The sequence below is a fragment of the Kwoniella shandongensis genome, chromosome 10 (genome assembly GCF_008629635.2).
Source record: "Kwoniella shandongensis chromosome 10, complete sequence".
Classification (NCBI taxonomy): Eukaryota; Fungi; Basidiomycota; class Tremellomycetes; order Tremellales; family Cryptococcaceae; genus Kwoniella; species Kwoniella shandongensis.
The window spans coordinates 1303598-1319462 of NC_089296.1; the positions used below are offsets into that span (position 1 = coordinate 1303598).

The 15865-nt window shown below is 48.1% G+C and overlaps 3 protein-coding genes across 3 annotated transcripts; 1 reads left to right on the forward strand and 2 right to left on the reverse strand.

Annotated features, from left to right (window-relative positions):
- Positions 1-6412: 6412 nt before the first annotated feature.
- Positions 6413-9290, reverse strand: CI109_105868 (uncharacterized protein; the record flags this gene model as incomplete). The annotated part of the gene is made up of 16 exons (XM_065967736.1): positions 6413-6544; positions 6619-6641; positions 6702-6768; positions 6831-7002; positions 7078-7141; positions 7198-7273; positions 7349-7405; positions 7467-7506; positions 7568-7646; positions 7710-7742; positions 7813-8028; positions 8151-8322; positions 8414-8504; positions 8560-8637; positions 8756-8959; positions 9085-9290. 16 exons carry the CDS (start codon positions 9288-9290, stop codon positions 6413-6415), a joined length of 1710 nt encoding a protein of 569 aa, XP_065823808.1.
- A 902-nt stretch (positions 9291-10192) lies between these two features.
- On the reverse strand, positions 10193-11415 carry CI109_105869 (uncharacterized protein; the record flags this gene model as incomplete). The annotated part of the gene is made up of 5 exons (XM_032006825.1): positions 10193-10300; positions 10376-10745; positions 10806-10908; positions 10983-11220; positions 11344-11415. 5 exons carry the CDS (start codon positions 11413-11415, stop codon positions 10193-10195), a joined length of 891 nt encoding a protein of 296 aa, XP_031858877.1.
- Positions 11416-12209: 794 nt separating this feature from the next.
- CI109_105870 (uncharacterized protein) lies at positions 12210-15693 on the forward strand (the record flags this gene model as incomplete). The annotated part of the gene is made up of 9 exons (XM_032006824.1): positions 12210-12453; positions 12512-12614; positions 12684-13305; positions 13361-13564; positions 13616-14260; positions 14340-14644; positions 14710-14844; positions 14916-15071; positions 15141-15693. 9 exons carry the CDS (start codon positions 12210-12212, stop codon positions 15691-15693), a joined length of 2967 nt encoding a protein of 988 aa, XP_031858876.1.
- Positions 15694-15865: the final 172 nt, after the last annotated feature.

Consider the following 15865-nt stretch of genomic DNA (forward strand, 5'->3'; position numbering starts at 1 on the left):
ACATATTTTGGTGACGAAAGGCAGCATCAAAAGCGGCTGAGTTGAAAGTAGGGTCTGGATTGTGTCACGCCGGTACGGAGGGATACGGGAGGTGTCCAATGAAAAGGACAGTGTTTCGGGCTTGTTGTATGATTGACCCAGGTATAAGTGCCAACGGTGGCAACAGTGACGACAGGGGTAGTGATGACGACAAGAGTTGTTGGGTTGTGACCAACTGTGTGACTGTATGGGTGAGACTCAAATGGAGATCCATAACTGGGGATACTAACAACTGACTACAGAAGGGGTGGGGTATTTATACCTTGTTTGCCACCGAGAATATTTGCCACCTTACTAAGCAATTGGCTCATCAGAGACAGGTACAGAGACATGTCTCGACAGAGACAGGTACAAACGAAGGTACAGGAACATGTCTCGTAGGATTACACGTGCTGTGATTCATTACAGATTGAGTCCATCAGGGGAGTGATGAGGTAGGGCATTCATGAGTAACTGCTGATGATCAGGTGGGACTGTGTGATCAGTGTACGATGACAATGGGAACTGAATGATGTTGCCGGGTGACCACTCATAGCAAGAGTCTTGAGGTAAATTTGAGCCATCAGATATGCCATTGTCAGCAACAGGCTGCTCTTGGTGAGGTGAAGGTTCAGTTTGAGCTGCGCTACCAGAACCATGTGCCATATTGCCTCCCCCTTGAGCCTTTGTATGGTCATGGTACATCTCATGGGGATCAATTGGTATCGAGTACTGGTTGTTCATGTAAGAGTCTTCATTGACCCAAGTATGCTGATCTGCAATATGGAAAGCAGAATTGTTGGCTGAGTCATCTCTTGGTTGTTGCAATTGCACTTGGGTAGTAGGAGAAGTGGAAGCAAGGTCTGTTAAGGAGACAGAGGTCAGCAGCAGGCCCGCTGACATCTTGGGCTGTTTTCCCATGTTGTGCACCTCATCAGTTGGCCAGGAGTGATGTGCGGTAGTTGTTCCCTCATGTGAGACTGGTGCCTGTGGCAGCTGAGGTACACACCACTGCTGTTGTGGCTGGGGCTTGCATTTCATTGCAGCTGCTGACAGACTTTGGGACTGGGACTTGCGTTGTGGTACAACAAGGTCTGTCGAGGATAGGAGCGGTCATCGACGGAGACTCCGCTGAGTCACGTGAGTATTTCGGATGAAAGTTGACGGAGGCTCGGCGAAGCTTCGTTGAGGGTCAAGATAGCTTCTATGAGAGGAATAAAGGAGGAGGTTCTAATACTCATATAGTAACTTCGATTGACAACCTAGTACACTCTCGACAGTAGTTCCGCCGACCTTTGACTTGGCTTCCTCAGAAGGAACGCCTTGGGGTCGGCGGAAGTTAGCATTTAATCCACATATTCCTTTCCCCCTTTCCGTAGTTATTTAGTTAGTTGTACCGTAGTTAGATAATAGTACACACATAATTCTACAGCACTATGAGACATGTACGAATACGACACGCTACCCTTCCTCGACTTAGACGCAAACGAATCTCGAACGAAGTAATAATGCAAGAGCGGTTGAACGAGAACCGGACGGTTAGCCCTTCTCCGTCGAATCTCGGTGGTACCACGCTAGGCCTGCTAAGAGACCTACGGTGGAGTGCTACAGCGTGATCTGCGTGCAATTGTTCCCGCCTTGCTCCGTGCAGCTACTAGCAACTGATCCCACTCCTGTGTTGAGTGAGGATTGAGCTGACGAAGCTTCCAATGATCATCTGGCTCAGTCAGGCGGTCCAAGCTGGTCTGTGGAACAACCATCCTTACCGCCTCTTGTCCTGCTTTCTTCAGAAGCTGTGCAATATACAGACGACCATCTCGGGTCTGGTGATAATCTGTTGGACCAATGCAGATTTTCCAATGATTGAAGGAAATTTGAGCAACTGTATTGTATTTATCTCCTTTGCTTCCATCCCATCTGAAGTCTGAAATGTACTGTGAAAGTAATCTGCTGCGGCATAAAGGGCTCTGAGCACTCTCCATAAACCTCTGCTGATCAGCTGTGCTGCCTGGATGGGTGGTTGTATCATTCTCAAGTCAGTACAAGCTTTGCTCACTTCCAGCTCTGTGTAGCCAGGAAGAAAAGCAGGACCAGAGTTCAACTCACTGGCATAGGTTTCATCATAAGAATCACCCAGCTTGACTGAGTACAACAAGGCCTCTGCCGACTCTGTCCTGGCAGAGTTTGACATTCTGAGGATTGATAAGCTGATAGAAGGTGGACAATAGAATAGTGGTGGTACTTGGTAATAGTCAGGGGGTAGTAAAAGCAGCCAAAATTGTCGACGTTGACCGTGGCAAAAGAATGATAACGACACAAATGTTGTTCAGAAAAATGATATCAATGTAGTCATGAATAACCAAATGGGAAGGGAGGTAGTTATAATACGCAACCATGACAAGTTGCCACTGGTTTGGGATGGTCTTGATGTAGCTGTTGAAAAGAATAATTATTCCAAACATGAAATGACCTTTTCATGGAATGAAACACCTCACATACCCATTTCCCCCCTTTGTCCTACTTTTGAGGGGCTTGTCACAGTACATCAGCAGAAAAGACTTCACATGATTCCTCAATCGCCACTTTCAGTTGCAGAGCACTACAAAATGACTCATCAGGAACACCTCACCTTGTATTGCAGAAAGACAGGTGTGCTGATCATAGGGACCACCCTAATGTGTCTAGCCCATTGAAGAACACAGTTCAGAGTGTGTTGGGTGGTACGGTTCATCAAAGGACCATGAATTTTCAATTTCCTTTTTATTAGTGCCCCCTTCAGCTTCTTTTGATACATGTCTTCTGATTTATAAGACAGGGAAACAGCCAGGCATAACACAATGAGGAGATATCTCTTGAAAGGGGGGTTTTGATCTGTAAAGGATTTCCACTATGACACAGTGAAGACCAAATGGTCAAAGCAAGCTAGCTTGACCTTTCTGGCAGAGGATTGACATTATGCTGTGTTGACAGGTAGTTTATGATTCAAAGCCACCCACCTTTATGCATTATCACTTTTCACAGAGGGCTACAACTGGAGACCATCTATGTTCCATTTCTTTCTTCAACAATTGTTCCTCTTCTGCATCCACTTTATACCTTGCCGCAAACCCACACTAATACATCTAGAGCCAGTTTACACACATTTCACCAGCCCATACTACTACCTTCTTGGCAACATGAACTCCTTTGGCAGTCGACATCATCCTACCACTGGCTCCACTGATCAGGTATATTATTTCATACAACAGTCTTTGCAGTTCATGATAGATATTGATGTTTGTCACTATGTTCAGATCGGCTTCGGCTACCCCAGCACACAAGGCTCAATTATTGGTACTGCCAGTGTTTCTGATTACAACGGTGATCCTAGCATCACTTTTGACTTCAATGACTCCTTGCCTCACAATGTCAGAGAACTACTGTCTTGTATAGAGTCAGAGATGGAATATTGGAACAGCCAGGAAAGTGGTCAGGCGAGCCACCAGTATAGCGTGGAATTTGAGGAGATGGACAATACCCAGTGTATCATTGACAGCCTCTCATTGGAAGCCGGAGACAATGCAAAAGGGAAATAGAAATAGCTGTACTGGATAATAGCCCACCACACAAGGTGTACTTAACACATTTTAGCGATACTTTCTCTTGTAGCAGAGTTGCCGTAGATACTTAGATACTGCAATGGAAGGTGATTTTGAGTATGTCAGCCAGATTAGATATGGTATAAAAATGATTGTCTGGTATTAGTACAAGGTCGTATGAGAGAGATGACTCTCGTGACAATCCTCCAGCATGAGCGCAGCACTCTGTCATAGTGAATTGGACATGTTATGTCAAGCTGGTATGGAGGGCTACAGCTGGTGTGATAGATCACAGCACGTGCAATACCAGCTGATCAGACGTCTCGCAGGGCATCTCTAAGTTCCATCTCTGAGCACTGTTCTCAAGCAAATCTGGGTGGCTAATGATTATCTCCAAAAAGGGAAAATAAACCACCCTAATCTGAAGTCAAATGTTTCCTTTTCCAAAGCTAAATATCATTACTCGCGTCTGATTCATATAGGCACAGAGGTGGTCTTTACAGGTAAACAGCTTGGTACCATACAAGGAATATTTGTATGGGATCACTAATCATACATAAGGTCAACCTTACGAACACCCTATAAGCAGATATGCATATCATACATCAGAAGAAGTAACCTAAAATGGACTGGACTAAGAAGCACAATCTGACACCCTATCTGAATTGCATCATCAATGATACAACACCCTCGTTTTTCCAACAAAGTGGCTACCTCTATAAGACCTCAAATCTCACCAGCAGACGTGTCAGATGCAGTCCAAGAGGGGTCATCAATCAAAAAAATTGAGAGAACTGTAGCAGTTGTGACAGCATGTGATCCAATACCACTCTTCTCAAGCTGCATTGCCACCAGGACGGGACCACCCACATCATACTCACTTAAAGTGGGTCCATCTTGAGCAGACTCTAGGCTCTGAGCTATCTCGCTGCTCAATTTGTGAATACCATCCACAAGATAGTACTCTCTTTTGTCTCTAAGGGGTTTGAAACGCAAATAAGGGTCTACTTTGATCCTTGTCCATCCTCGTTCGTCGTTGGTTTGAACAGGTAGGTTCTTGAGGTCCAACATCAGGCTCTTGCGAGCTCTACCAGATCTCCCATGCAATTTGACTTTATGAGGTTTGACCTCCACACCTGTTGTGCGGACAAACACCAATGGGTGTCCTGAGCAGGAGGTGGAAGTCTGAGGTTGTTGAGAATGAGCAAGACCTCTGTCCAACGACTCTTCCATCTTATCAAAGCTGTCCTGGTACCAGCCCCTGGTGTTAAGTTTGAACTGACTGTTTGGTGTCGTCCGTTGTGTGGTTCGGTCAGGTGCAGAAGGTACAGAGGTGGAGCCACTAGATGACATGGTGGTAGACAGCTTGTTAGACCAAGTGTAGTAGAGTAACAAACAGGATGAGCTCCAGTTGTTCGGAAAGTGAATTGTCTTGAGCTGGAGATATCAATTAGAAAGAGGGATAAAATCATGCAAGTAGGGGCTCTTTATATCTGTCAATTGAAGACCAGAGAACAGCCTGCAGGCAGTGGTCATAGTGTTTGATGTCAGAGAAGAAGAGGACCTTTTGTGTATCAAAGGACTTTCCTGTGTGCAGAGCGTGAGATTTAATAGTCATGTTTCACCACCTGAAAGGAACGCACATCTGGGCAACAAAGAAAAAGCATCTGAATGACATCATTGGAGAGTCATCACTATGGTGCATTATGTTGTTATCATTGTCTTCAATCACATTTTCAGGAAGACTTGAACCTGGCCCACAGGGGATATTGATGGTGCGTCAGAGAGCTGAATTGCCCATTGTTGCACAGTTAGGAGCCTGCCTGTCACAGCCAGGTACAATGGTACAACCACCTTATGCCCTGAGACTCCAACTTGGCTTTCAAATCTGTCAACTCACTATCTGTTGCCATCTACTTTGATTTGACACATGCAGCAACCACCGACAGACATGACCAACTGGACTCATGAATAGTTCCCACGGTTCTGCTAGTATTGGTGGTACTTATATACAGAAGCACAGGACTGATAAGTAGCTATTCCTGTACCAAATATACATTCCTAGTTTACTACTATTGTGCAAGTGAAGTTTTCTACTACACTTGAATGTGATCTTCCTTGTGGATGGGTAATGATCACATCATATTGATACCTCTCAGTGTGCATACTGCATATACGGTGTCTGGTATGGTCATCAGAGTCATAGTATATAGTGGGTATGGAATGATAATCATCGCTGTAGACATTGTAGAAGACCTAGCCAAGCTATGTAGCCAGACAGACCATGAGACCTGAAATAGCAGGTAGGTTTGCAGTTAACTGCTCTCACAGCAATGCTGAATATCAAACGGTACCAGAAGCCCAGTATTAGCAAGTAAGAGTTTAACATAGACAAGAAGCAAATCAACTCAAGAGGATGAAGTCACTGTAATGGTACTGCTTAGCCGGCCGTGTCCCATAGCTATCTGTTGCCAAGTTGCTGCAACGCAACTGCGGAATCTTGCACAAAGTTGCAGGAGCGAGCCACCTGTATCTGAGGAGGAAAGCGAAACAAATATCACCAACAAGGCAGTCCAAGTCATATTGTATGTCACAGTTCGAACAACCGGTGCGAATGACCTGCTCTTTGAGTGCTCAACAATAAAGCTCGACACACGGGAAGAGCGCGTTGAAGGCATGTCAGAACAACACATATGATCGTTCAATACGGCGATCGATCGCAAACACTGTTTTCATCTATCTTATTTCTAATCTGGGGCAATTTTGCCCACAGCACACAACTCAGACGACCCTGTCAACGACGCTCTTCTCGCCTTCTACACGACGTTCTCCTTCGCATTCTCCTTCTCCTCATAAAATCGCGCGACCCACTCTGAGACGAACAGTCTCTCGAACTCGTGGATATCTTTGATCCTTGCTGGCTCTTCATCATGGTTCGTCAAGCCGTTCTGCAGATATCAAATAACGTCAGCTTGAACCGCGTCTCTTCGACCCGTACACTACTTGAACACGAAGTACTCACCTCATCGTAGTGATGTACACCATCTGATCAGAATCATGGTCAGCTATATGCAACTCGATGTAAGAGGTTCTGGAGTAACTTACCGAAGATGATATGGACAGGCTTGTTCACTGAAGAGTTCCTCCTGGGAGCCACATCGCTATTGGGAGTCTGAGATGGCAAGACATGATGTTAGCGTGGTGTTGCAATTATCACTTACACCCCACACTCACGACTGGTCTCCAGGGATCCCTATCCCCGTCGATGAACGCCAATCTGTCCGCCTCGATGGCGTAATCACCTCTCGCGTTGATCTCTTCTACATCCGGAATTGCCGGTACGGTGAAGTATTTACCAGGCGGGTAAGCTTGTCGACACCCTTTTGACGTATGCTCGAGGTCAATCCTATATTGCGTATCGAAGGGAATATCAGTTGTCAGACTCGTGATAATAGGGTTAATCGCGTGAAGATCGACGAACCGTCTGGAGAGGATACTGGGACCTTCAAGAGGTGCGTGCTGGAAGTATCCCCACTGTGTACAGACTACCAAGGATCGTTTGTCAGCCCCAACCCTCTGTGTATATGGACACTCGACGCACCTTGAAATAGCCATAACCGCCACGTCTGGGACAGATCCGTTTCTTGCATTTTGGAATCGTCTTGCGATCCGAAGCACTGAACGGGAGCGATGTTAGCAATTAGCTGAAGTATCGATTTGGCGACGACAAGGCAGAGAAACGAGTTACTCACATCCTCGATATCCGACGCGGGGTTTCCATCAGATCGAGGACATCTCGACACCACGTTCTGTGAATCACGCGTTAGCGAGTTCTTCCTCGATCACTCCGCGCACATGAATCACACATACCTCCTTGATGTACTTTGCGTAGTTGACGACTTCAGCAGGGCTAGCAGGTGAAACGATCGTTAGAAAGGCGGTCTCCCAATTACTCCTCGTCGTAAACGTACACTTTGACCAAACCCAGTCGACTACTGGCTCCTCCAGCAGTGAGAGTGTCACAGAAGTTGTAGAACTCCAACGATCCGACTACGTATTTTCTTAGTTTTACATCGAGACGTCACACAGTCAAGACTATATTGTTCCACTTACTTGCTGGATCCCAGTTCTTGCCTTGCCAATACCCTATTATCGACAACAGTCAGCACTTCGTCAGACTTATGACTGCCCATAACTAGCTGCTAAGTGTACTTACCAGTGGGAGAACTCAACACTTCCACAAAGTCAGTATCGCTTTCTAGCTCTCCGAGGCCGAAAAGTGATTTTAATAATTGTGGAACAGGCGCAGGAAGGTCCAACAACATGTCGATAGTCTTGATAGAAGACTGGATAGCGGAGATACATTCTTCGGGGCCGTATCGTTGAATGGGATCGAAATATTCGGGATAGCTGACTTGGGCGTGGGTTACCGCTGGGACGAAGGTCGCTCGCGTCAGCTCAAGCACCTCGGAATAGCAACAGATTGCAAGAGTGAGGGGGATTGAGGGTGCAAGGGACCGGTGGTCGACGACATGCGGAAGAGTTCACTCTCACCACTACTGGCGATAGCGCCCCAGACCAAATGAGGGTACTGCACTCTCATATGAGCGGCTCTTGCACCCGCATATGAACCACCGTAGTAGATCCAAGGGGTATTGCTGGGATGTAATGCGCTGGGATCGGAGAGAGAGATGAGAGACGAAGGAGCTTTGAAGTTCTCAATGAACTAGAATAAGGACAGAAATGTCAGCGGCCGGATCATATTGAGGAGTGTTGAATTCATGTGCTTCGTCTGACTATCCGGAGATGTAACTCACATAGGCCGAATCCTCGAGAGCCTCGGCATTATTGAGGAATCTCAGATCATCGGTTGAGAACGAAGGGACGGGGACAGATTCGCCATAGTACCTATCATGTAGGATCAGAGCCAGCGCCGAATCATGTGTGATTGACAGAACCATACCTATGTTCGAGGACGATGGACAGACCGTTTGTCGCGTTTGACAAGATCTGCAAGATGCCCTTCTCGAGGAAAGGTATTCTGGGAAGGTGTAACCAACGTCAGTGAGCGTCGTATGTCACTTGTAGGACTCCGATGTGAGTCGCTTCGCAGAAGCTGGAGAGTGATCCCCATATTGTGTGTAGGAGCCATCACTCACCGATCGGCACCGCTTGTCTCTCCTCCGTCGAGGACGAACACTGGTCCTCCCTCCTTGTACGAACTAGCATCGAGCCAGTATCGCTGGCAAAAGGTCCCGTTGACAGAATCGTCGAAATGACTTATGAGTTGGGGGAAACAGTGGGCTTCGAATTTCGGTTTCGACTTGACCTTGGAAGCAGAGAATGTGTGTTGAGTATTCTCGCTTTGATAGGTGAAATGTCAGCTGGTTCTCACTACTGTCCGGAATCACCGAAGGGAACGAAAGTCGAGAGGTTGTGCAAAATCAAATGGGTGAAAACGAAAGCAAAAAAAGGATGCAGCACTCACCTTGTTAGTAGATCAGACGAGAGGTCCTCCTCGAGCTGGAGCTCTCGCTCTTTCTGACGAAGCAGGGCTTTCCACAATCCAATCTGAGGTCGACCATTCAACAGCAATTCACGGTGAGTCGCAGCGTCGAGGGTGGGCTTTGACTTTGCCAATGCAGGAGCAACGAGCGAGCTCGCGCTAAGTAGGAGAAACGAGGAGAACAGCATTGGGAGAGATCTCGTTCGCTCAGAGTAATCTGAGGTTGTTGCAGAAGCAAGACGAGAATCCAATCTCACAAACAGCTCTAGTGGTCATGTAAATATATGGTTCAGATATCAGCACCATGCGGGTACATGCCATTCCCGGCGGAGGAGACCGATACGTTGATGCTGCTATATCCGGACACTGAATACATCTCCGACCACCCAACCAAACACATTTCCGAAACTGCTCTTGTCGTGCGTTCGCCGTACCACTGTTGAACGACATTTGGACATGTCCAAATACAGATAGCAATGCATGATACAGATATAAATTGATACGATGTATCGTTCACCCTTCCATTTCTCATGCTTCTAGAATGACAATGAGATACCCGACCGAACGGTGGAAGACTACTGAACGAACCTCCGTCCTGTGTTAGAGAAGGGAGACTTGCTTCACTCTTAGCGCTTCCGAGCACCTGGTTGTCGTGAGGTTATATTTTTCGACAATCAAGCGACTCTACAATGGAGTGAAAAGAGGTCAGCGTGTGGTCAGATCGTGTCACGAACAAATGGTACTAGACATACCTATAAGGAGGCGCGTTATGGAAGAAGAAGAGAAACAATGAAATGAGAATTGCGAGTTTTGTACTGTCGCGAGAATCCGGTGGGAGTGAACGGGCGACTGATTTTTTCGCGGGACTTTTGAGTGTGGCACTTTGGCACCAAGATCACCCAACACACTCTGCTATTACAGAGATGAAGCCATCATTCGCAGATACATGCAACGCTCCATTACTGGTATTTGCAGGTGGCATGGTGCTGTCCGAGTAACTCGTATTGTCTGAGTAACTCGTACTATACTACATCGTCATATACTTCAATTATTCAGTCCACTATTACAATCGCTATAGGTATCCGCATTTCTATGCCAGGGGCGCATTCTCCTGTAAGAATGTCTTCCAGTCCATCAACCAGGGGAATGTCGCCTTTGACTCCTCCACTCGCGTATCGCACTCCTCCTGGATCAAAAGCTAAACAGGAGCAAATGGAGGATCATCAGCTTATGAATTTGTGAAGCGTATCCGAAGACGCGTTCACCAACTCACTTTGAGAAATCTCGCTCTCTCTTCCGACAAAGGTGGTCCACCACGGGTCATCTCCTTCTTTCTCAGATCTTCCCCGGTCACTTCTTGCCATGCATCCAACCATTCTATAGGCTTTCCCTCGTACCCCGCTAGTCCTACCACGGGCTCCGTTGAGAACTGAGTAGAGGATGTAAAAATCTTGGCGACTGCACGTCCGATATCGGCGGTCGCTACGCCTGTTCCACGATGCTCTGAACTCCACATTCGAATCGTGTTGATGAACCCAGGGACCCGGACAAATGTATCGAGGAAAATGGTAGTTCGAACGATGTTCTTCTGAGGGATGGATGATGCGAGGAGGTAATCCTCGACAGTCTTCTTCGCTTCGAGACTGGTTGGTGGACAGGTCAGCTAAGCTTGGTAGTCAATCAGTCGGGAAAGGTAGACTTACGCTGAGAGACCAGTGTCTACGTCTCGAAGACCAAGATAGTCACCGCTGGAAAATAGGACATGGTCGACTTGGCTTTGGACGGCCACATCAATCAATACCTTGCCTAAGAAAGAAGAAACCATACGTTAGCTTCATTACGCTGATGCAGCATGGTGATAGAGAGCAACCATTACTCACTTGAGGCAATTTGTTCTTCCGCATCGAATCCGTAAAGTGCGAAGAAGACACCGTTGATCTTCTCCCCTCCACTTAGTTTGGCAGCGACTCGCTCGAAGATCTGCTTCGCTTGTGTCGCATCTCCTTGAATCGGCTCGAAACCTGGTAGAGAGGCCACGGCGGACGACTTGTCAGAAGTGATATCACGAGTGACAGCGAAGATCCGGGAGGCTGAAGATTGGCTTTGCCTGGATAGCCACTGGGAGAAGTGAAGTATGTGATCAGCGTCGTAGTCATCAGATATGATTTGATCGAAAGAAGAGAGGCTTGTGCGATGGAGCGGGACGAGGGAGCGCCGGAGACTAGGGCGGTGGTAACTCACTTTTACAGCGTTCGAACCTTGATTGCGTGTGGCGCCGAAGACTAAGAACTTGCGTGTGGTGGTAGAAGACATGTCTTATACAGGAGAAACTGTTGAGTTGTTAAGGTTGGATTTGATTATTGATCGTGGATGAGTGGACTTTGTGAATGAAAGAGGTCATTTCTGTTGGCCATTGACCTCCTTATATACCTTGATTCCCATCTCGGACAGCCTTCCACCGGTTCACCATCCCCCACCATCCATCTCCGAGTTCGTCGCCAAAACAGATCTGCATCATGACGAGCGATATGTAGTTGCCGAGATGTTATCAGTAAACCCGTTGATATGAGACGGAACTCGGCGGGTGACAAACCTGTTTTGACCGGGTATGTCATCTTTGGGCCTCGGTTCAACCGAGGTCAGTCAGACCCGATAAATTGACATGGCTTTTCGGAACGAGGTGTTGTAGCATATAGCATGGTGCTTGTATATCACCTCGGCCTGAGGAGAACGGCTGATTAATCGACATCGCTATGCATAGAAACGAACTTCATGCACTGTAGTAAGCAAGGGAAGGGGTGAACCGTATCTGCGGGAGCATACCGAACAAGCCTGATGCTAATTCATTGCCCATACGCAGCAGCAGCTGCCACGCCGTGTTGGACCTCCACTCTCTGTCGCCTCCACAAAGATTTCCGATTTCACCATGATCAAGTTACTGACCTATTGACATCATTCGACAGAGCTGACCTAACATCTTGTTTTACACGATCATCGAATCTGTCCCACCGTCATAGCTTACGATCCGAGCCAAAGCACCAACCACCATCCTGCTTCTTCGTCTGCTCAGACCAGGCGGTATCTCCGTCCGTCGCTTCTGTTCCTCTATGTCTTCATCATCCTCCAAACCCAATACGGAGACATATCAACCCAATTGGCATATACGAGCGATCACAGCCCCTGGACCCGATTCAGACTTATCTCTGCATGTCGCATTCGACAATGCTAGATTTTTATTCGGATGTGGGGAGGGCACACAGAGGGCCTTCACGCAGAAACGGTTGACGATGAGAGGGCTTAGTGGAATTTTCATCGGGAGCGGGGAAAGTAGGGGTAGAGCTGGACTTGCTGGTGGGTTGGGAGCTTTCCTTCCTCATAGTGGTGTGCTGATAATCTACAATCTCCCTAGGCGTCCTCATGACAGCTGCGGATGCGGGCATACCAAAAGTCGATATCATTGGACCACCTGATGTTTCCCAATACCTTGCGACGCTTCGATCGTCTGTTGTCCGGTGAGTGCGGTGTCTTACGGCCCTACAATAAATCATTTGCTTACTTGGTATTCTGGTTCTCTTGCGCAGTGACGCGCTCAATGTTCAGATGCACGCGTACCCTCGGACAGCTTCGGCAGGCGAACCAATAGAAATGTTCAAATCGCCCAACATCACCGTTAGAGCAATCGCGTTGACACCGTCATCATCGGCATCAGCATCGTCTTCTGCCCCCAGCGCATCCCTCTCCTACCCGCCATACGATCCACAATCGCCCTCGTTCCGCCCAACTCGACTTTCACCTACCGATACGCAAACATGGTGCGATCGAGTTGTATCTGACATGTTCCAAACGGGATCACAAGTGCGATCATTCCGCCGTGCGACTTCCCCACCTCGATCTCCTACTCGTCCAATCAATCCACTTGTCAATCCAGACGGGACAGTCAACGCTGCACGACCTGATACTCGAATGCCACTGCCACTACCAAGTGGGGAAGACGTGGAGACGCAAATGGTGTATATCTGTCAAGCACCGGATGTAAGAGGGAAGTTTGATGTGAACAAAGCGAATGCCTTGGGTGTGCCAAAAGGACCATTGAGAGGTACCTTGACCAGAGGAGAGAGTATCGAGGTGGACGATTCTAGCGTTGAAGGAGGGAAAAGAACGGTGAAGCCGGAAGATTGCCTGGTGGGCGGAGGACCAGGATCAGTACGTGTTCGATCAATCCTCAAGCTGGAGGTACAAGCTGATCAGATACCACCAGGTATTGATGGTGGTGAACTGTACCGAGGTTACGTTGTCGAGCCTAATTGCAAACAAAGCGGTTGAGGAATATCAAGAGCTGAAGTCTCAACCGGAAAGCAAGCCTGCTCGACACGTTCATGTGGTTGTTCATCGAGTTCCGAAATCAGTTTGGCAGACTTCAGAGTACCAGGCGTGGATGGCAGCTTTCGGCGAGACCACTCAGGTGAGTCGGAAGACCGATTTTGATTTCACCAAACTAATGTTCTGTGTTCAGCACCTCATCGCAGATCCGTCAGACTCCCCCGAACACACAGTCTTCAACTCTGCAGCTTGGAACACTCTTCAGCTATCCCTTCTCGATTCCCAAATCTTCACTCCTCCTTACCTCTCTTCACCTGAGACTACGACCGCCACCCTCCCTCCGAACACTTCCTTCCTGGTTCAATGCTCCTACTGCCGAATGCATCCGCCATCTCCTGTATCGGTGCTACCACCTCACGAGAAGGATGTGCCGTTCCGCATCACGTCTTCAGAAGGTGGTGCTGCCCGGGAGAAGATCCGTCATGATATGCCGGAGTATGCGCAAGCTTGCGATGTCGCTCAAGAAGCCGTCAAGGCAGATCCGAGATCTACAACGCCGTTAGCACCACTACCAGGAGACGATATCGTCGTGACCACTCTCGGAACTGGAAGTGCTATTCCCTCGAAATATCGGAATGTCTCCGCTACACATTTGTCTGTCCCAGGTGTAGGAGGAATCCTGCTCGATTGTGGAGAAGGGACACTTGGACAGCTCAGAAGGAGGTATGGGAGAGATGGCGTGAAAAAAATATGGGAACAACTGCGGATGATCTTCATCAGCCATATGCATGCGGATCACCACCTGGGATTGAATGCTTTACTCGAGGATAGGTTCAAGGTGAGTACCTCCTATCGTCCCCGACGTCGTAACTTTCACCCTTGATTCGTGAACTAATGTCTCACTTGGTTCGCTGTAGTATGGCGTAACCACCCCCTTGTTCATCGTCGCACCGCCATTCATCGCCTTGAATATGCAAGAATCCGCGTCGTGGCAACATCATGCGCCGTCACAAGAAGCGTTGGAGAACATTATCTATATCAATATCAACCGTCTTGGATTCCGAATCGAGAACAGAGGATACGAGGAACAAGTCGCCAGTCAGTCAAATGAGACCGTGGAGGGTGGATCTTTGGAGTACTTTGAGCACGCGACGATGGAAGATGGGAAGAGGGGAGCAAAGAGATGGCCATTTGTGAATGTACATGGATTCTCCGCCAATGTGTAAGCTCCTCCTTCTATCTCGACTTGAAAGACAAGTGCTGATTTGGACTTGCTAACTTCGGTAGTAATCGAGATCACTGGACAAATGTCAATCGACTCCTGCGTGATCTGGAACTGAAATCAATTTGGGCCCCGACCGTCCAACATCGAGGCAGGGCATATGGATTGGCTCTCGAACACTCGTCAGGCTGGAAGGTTGTGTAAGTCGCGGTCCGTCTCCTGGCTGAGTACTGAAAATAATCGTCGCTGATTGGGTAATCGTGAAATGCAGTTACTCCGGCGACACCAAACCATGCGATAGTCTGGTGGAAGTTGGAAAGGACGCGACGCTATTGATACACGAGGCGACGCTGGAGGATGATAAGCCTGAAGTAGCAGCGGTCAAGGGTCATAGCACATTCAGCCAAGCCATCGACATTGGGAAGAGGTGAGTGTTGTGGCTTTTAATCACAGCGCAGCGCTGCATGTTCTGACGTGTCTGTCGCTGCCATTGTAGGATGAACGCTCGACACATCCTTCTTAACCATTTCTCTCAACGATATCCCAAACTCCCAAAACTTCCCGCACCTCCCCCTCCTCCTGCTCCCACCTCTGATACTACCGTCGATCAATCGACCGCCACGACGATCCCGCCAGTTGTTTCAATCTCGTTCGATTTCATGTCCATCAGAATCTCCGATATGTGGAAGATGTCATACTACATGGACCCGTTATCTATGCTCTTTGCCGAGGTGGAGGAAGAAGGAGAGGGTGAAGATGGTGTTCTGGGTGCAGTCGAGGGCGACGTCAATCCCACTTTGGACAAGAAAGGAGGTAAAGCCGGAGTTGGTAAAGCTGCTGGAGCAGCGAAAGCGAAACCGATGCCTGGTCAAGCAGAAGAAGGGAAGAAATCGAAACGATCAATGAAGAAAGAAGCGGCTCGAGCAGCTAACAAGGCGAATGGGGTGGAAGGACAGGTCGAGAAGAGAGCAGGAAGTCCCGGACTCGTTGAGCCAGAAGCGAAGAGACGGTCGACGGAAGGCGCAGCTCTAACGACTGATGTTATCTGAGCTGGGAGGTGACGAGCAAACGAGGGAGGAGCTGTGTTTGACATACCCTGCATCTGATACGTTCATACATCATGGCACTAATGCATTCGCTACGAAACATATGCAGGGTCATCGGCGTTCGTACTGATACCATGCCTTCATGCTCGAATCGACCTCGCCATATTATAGCTAC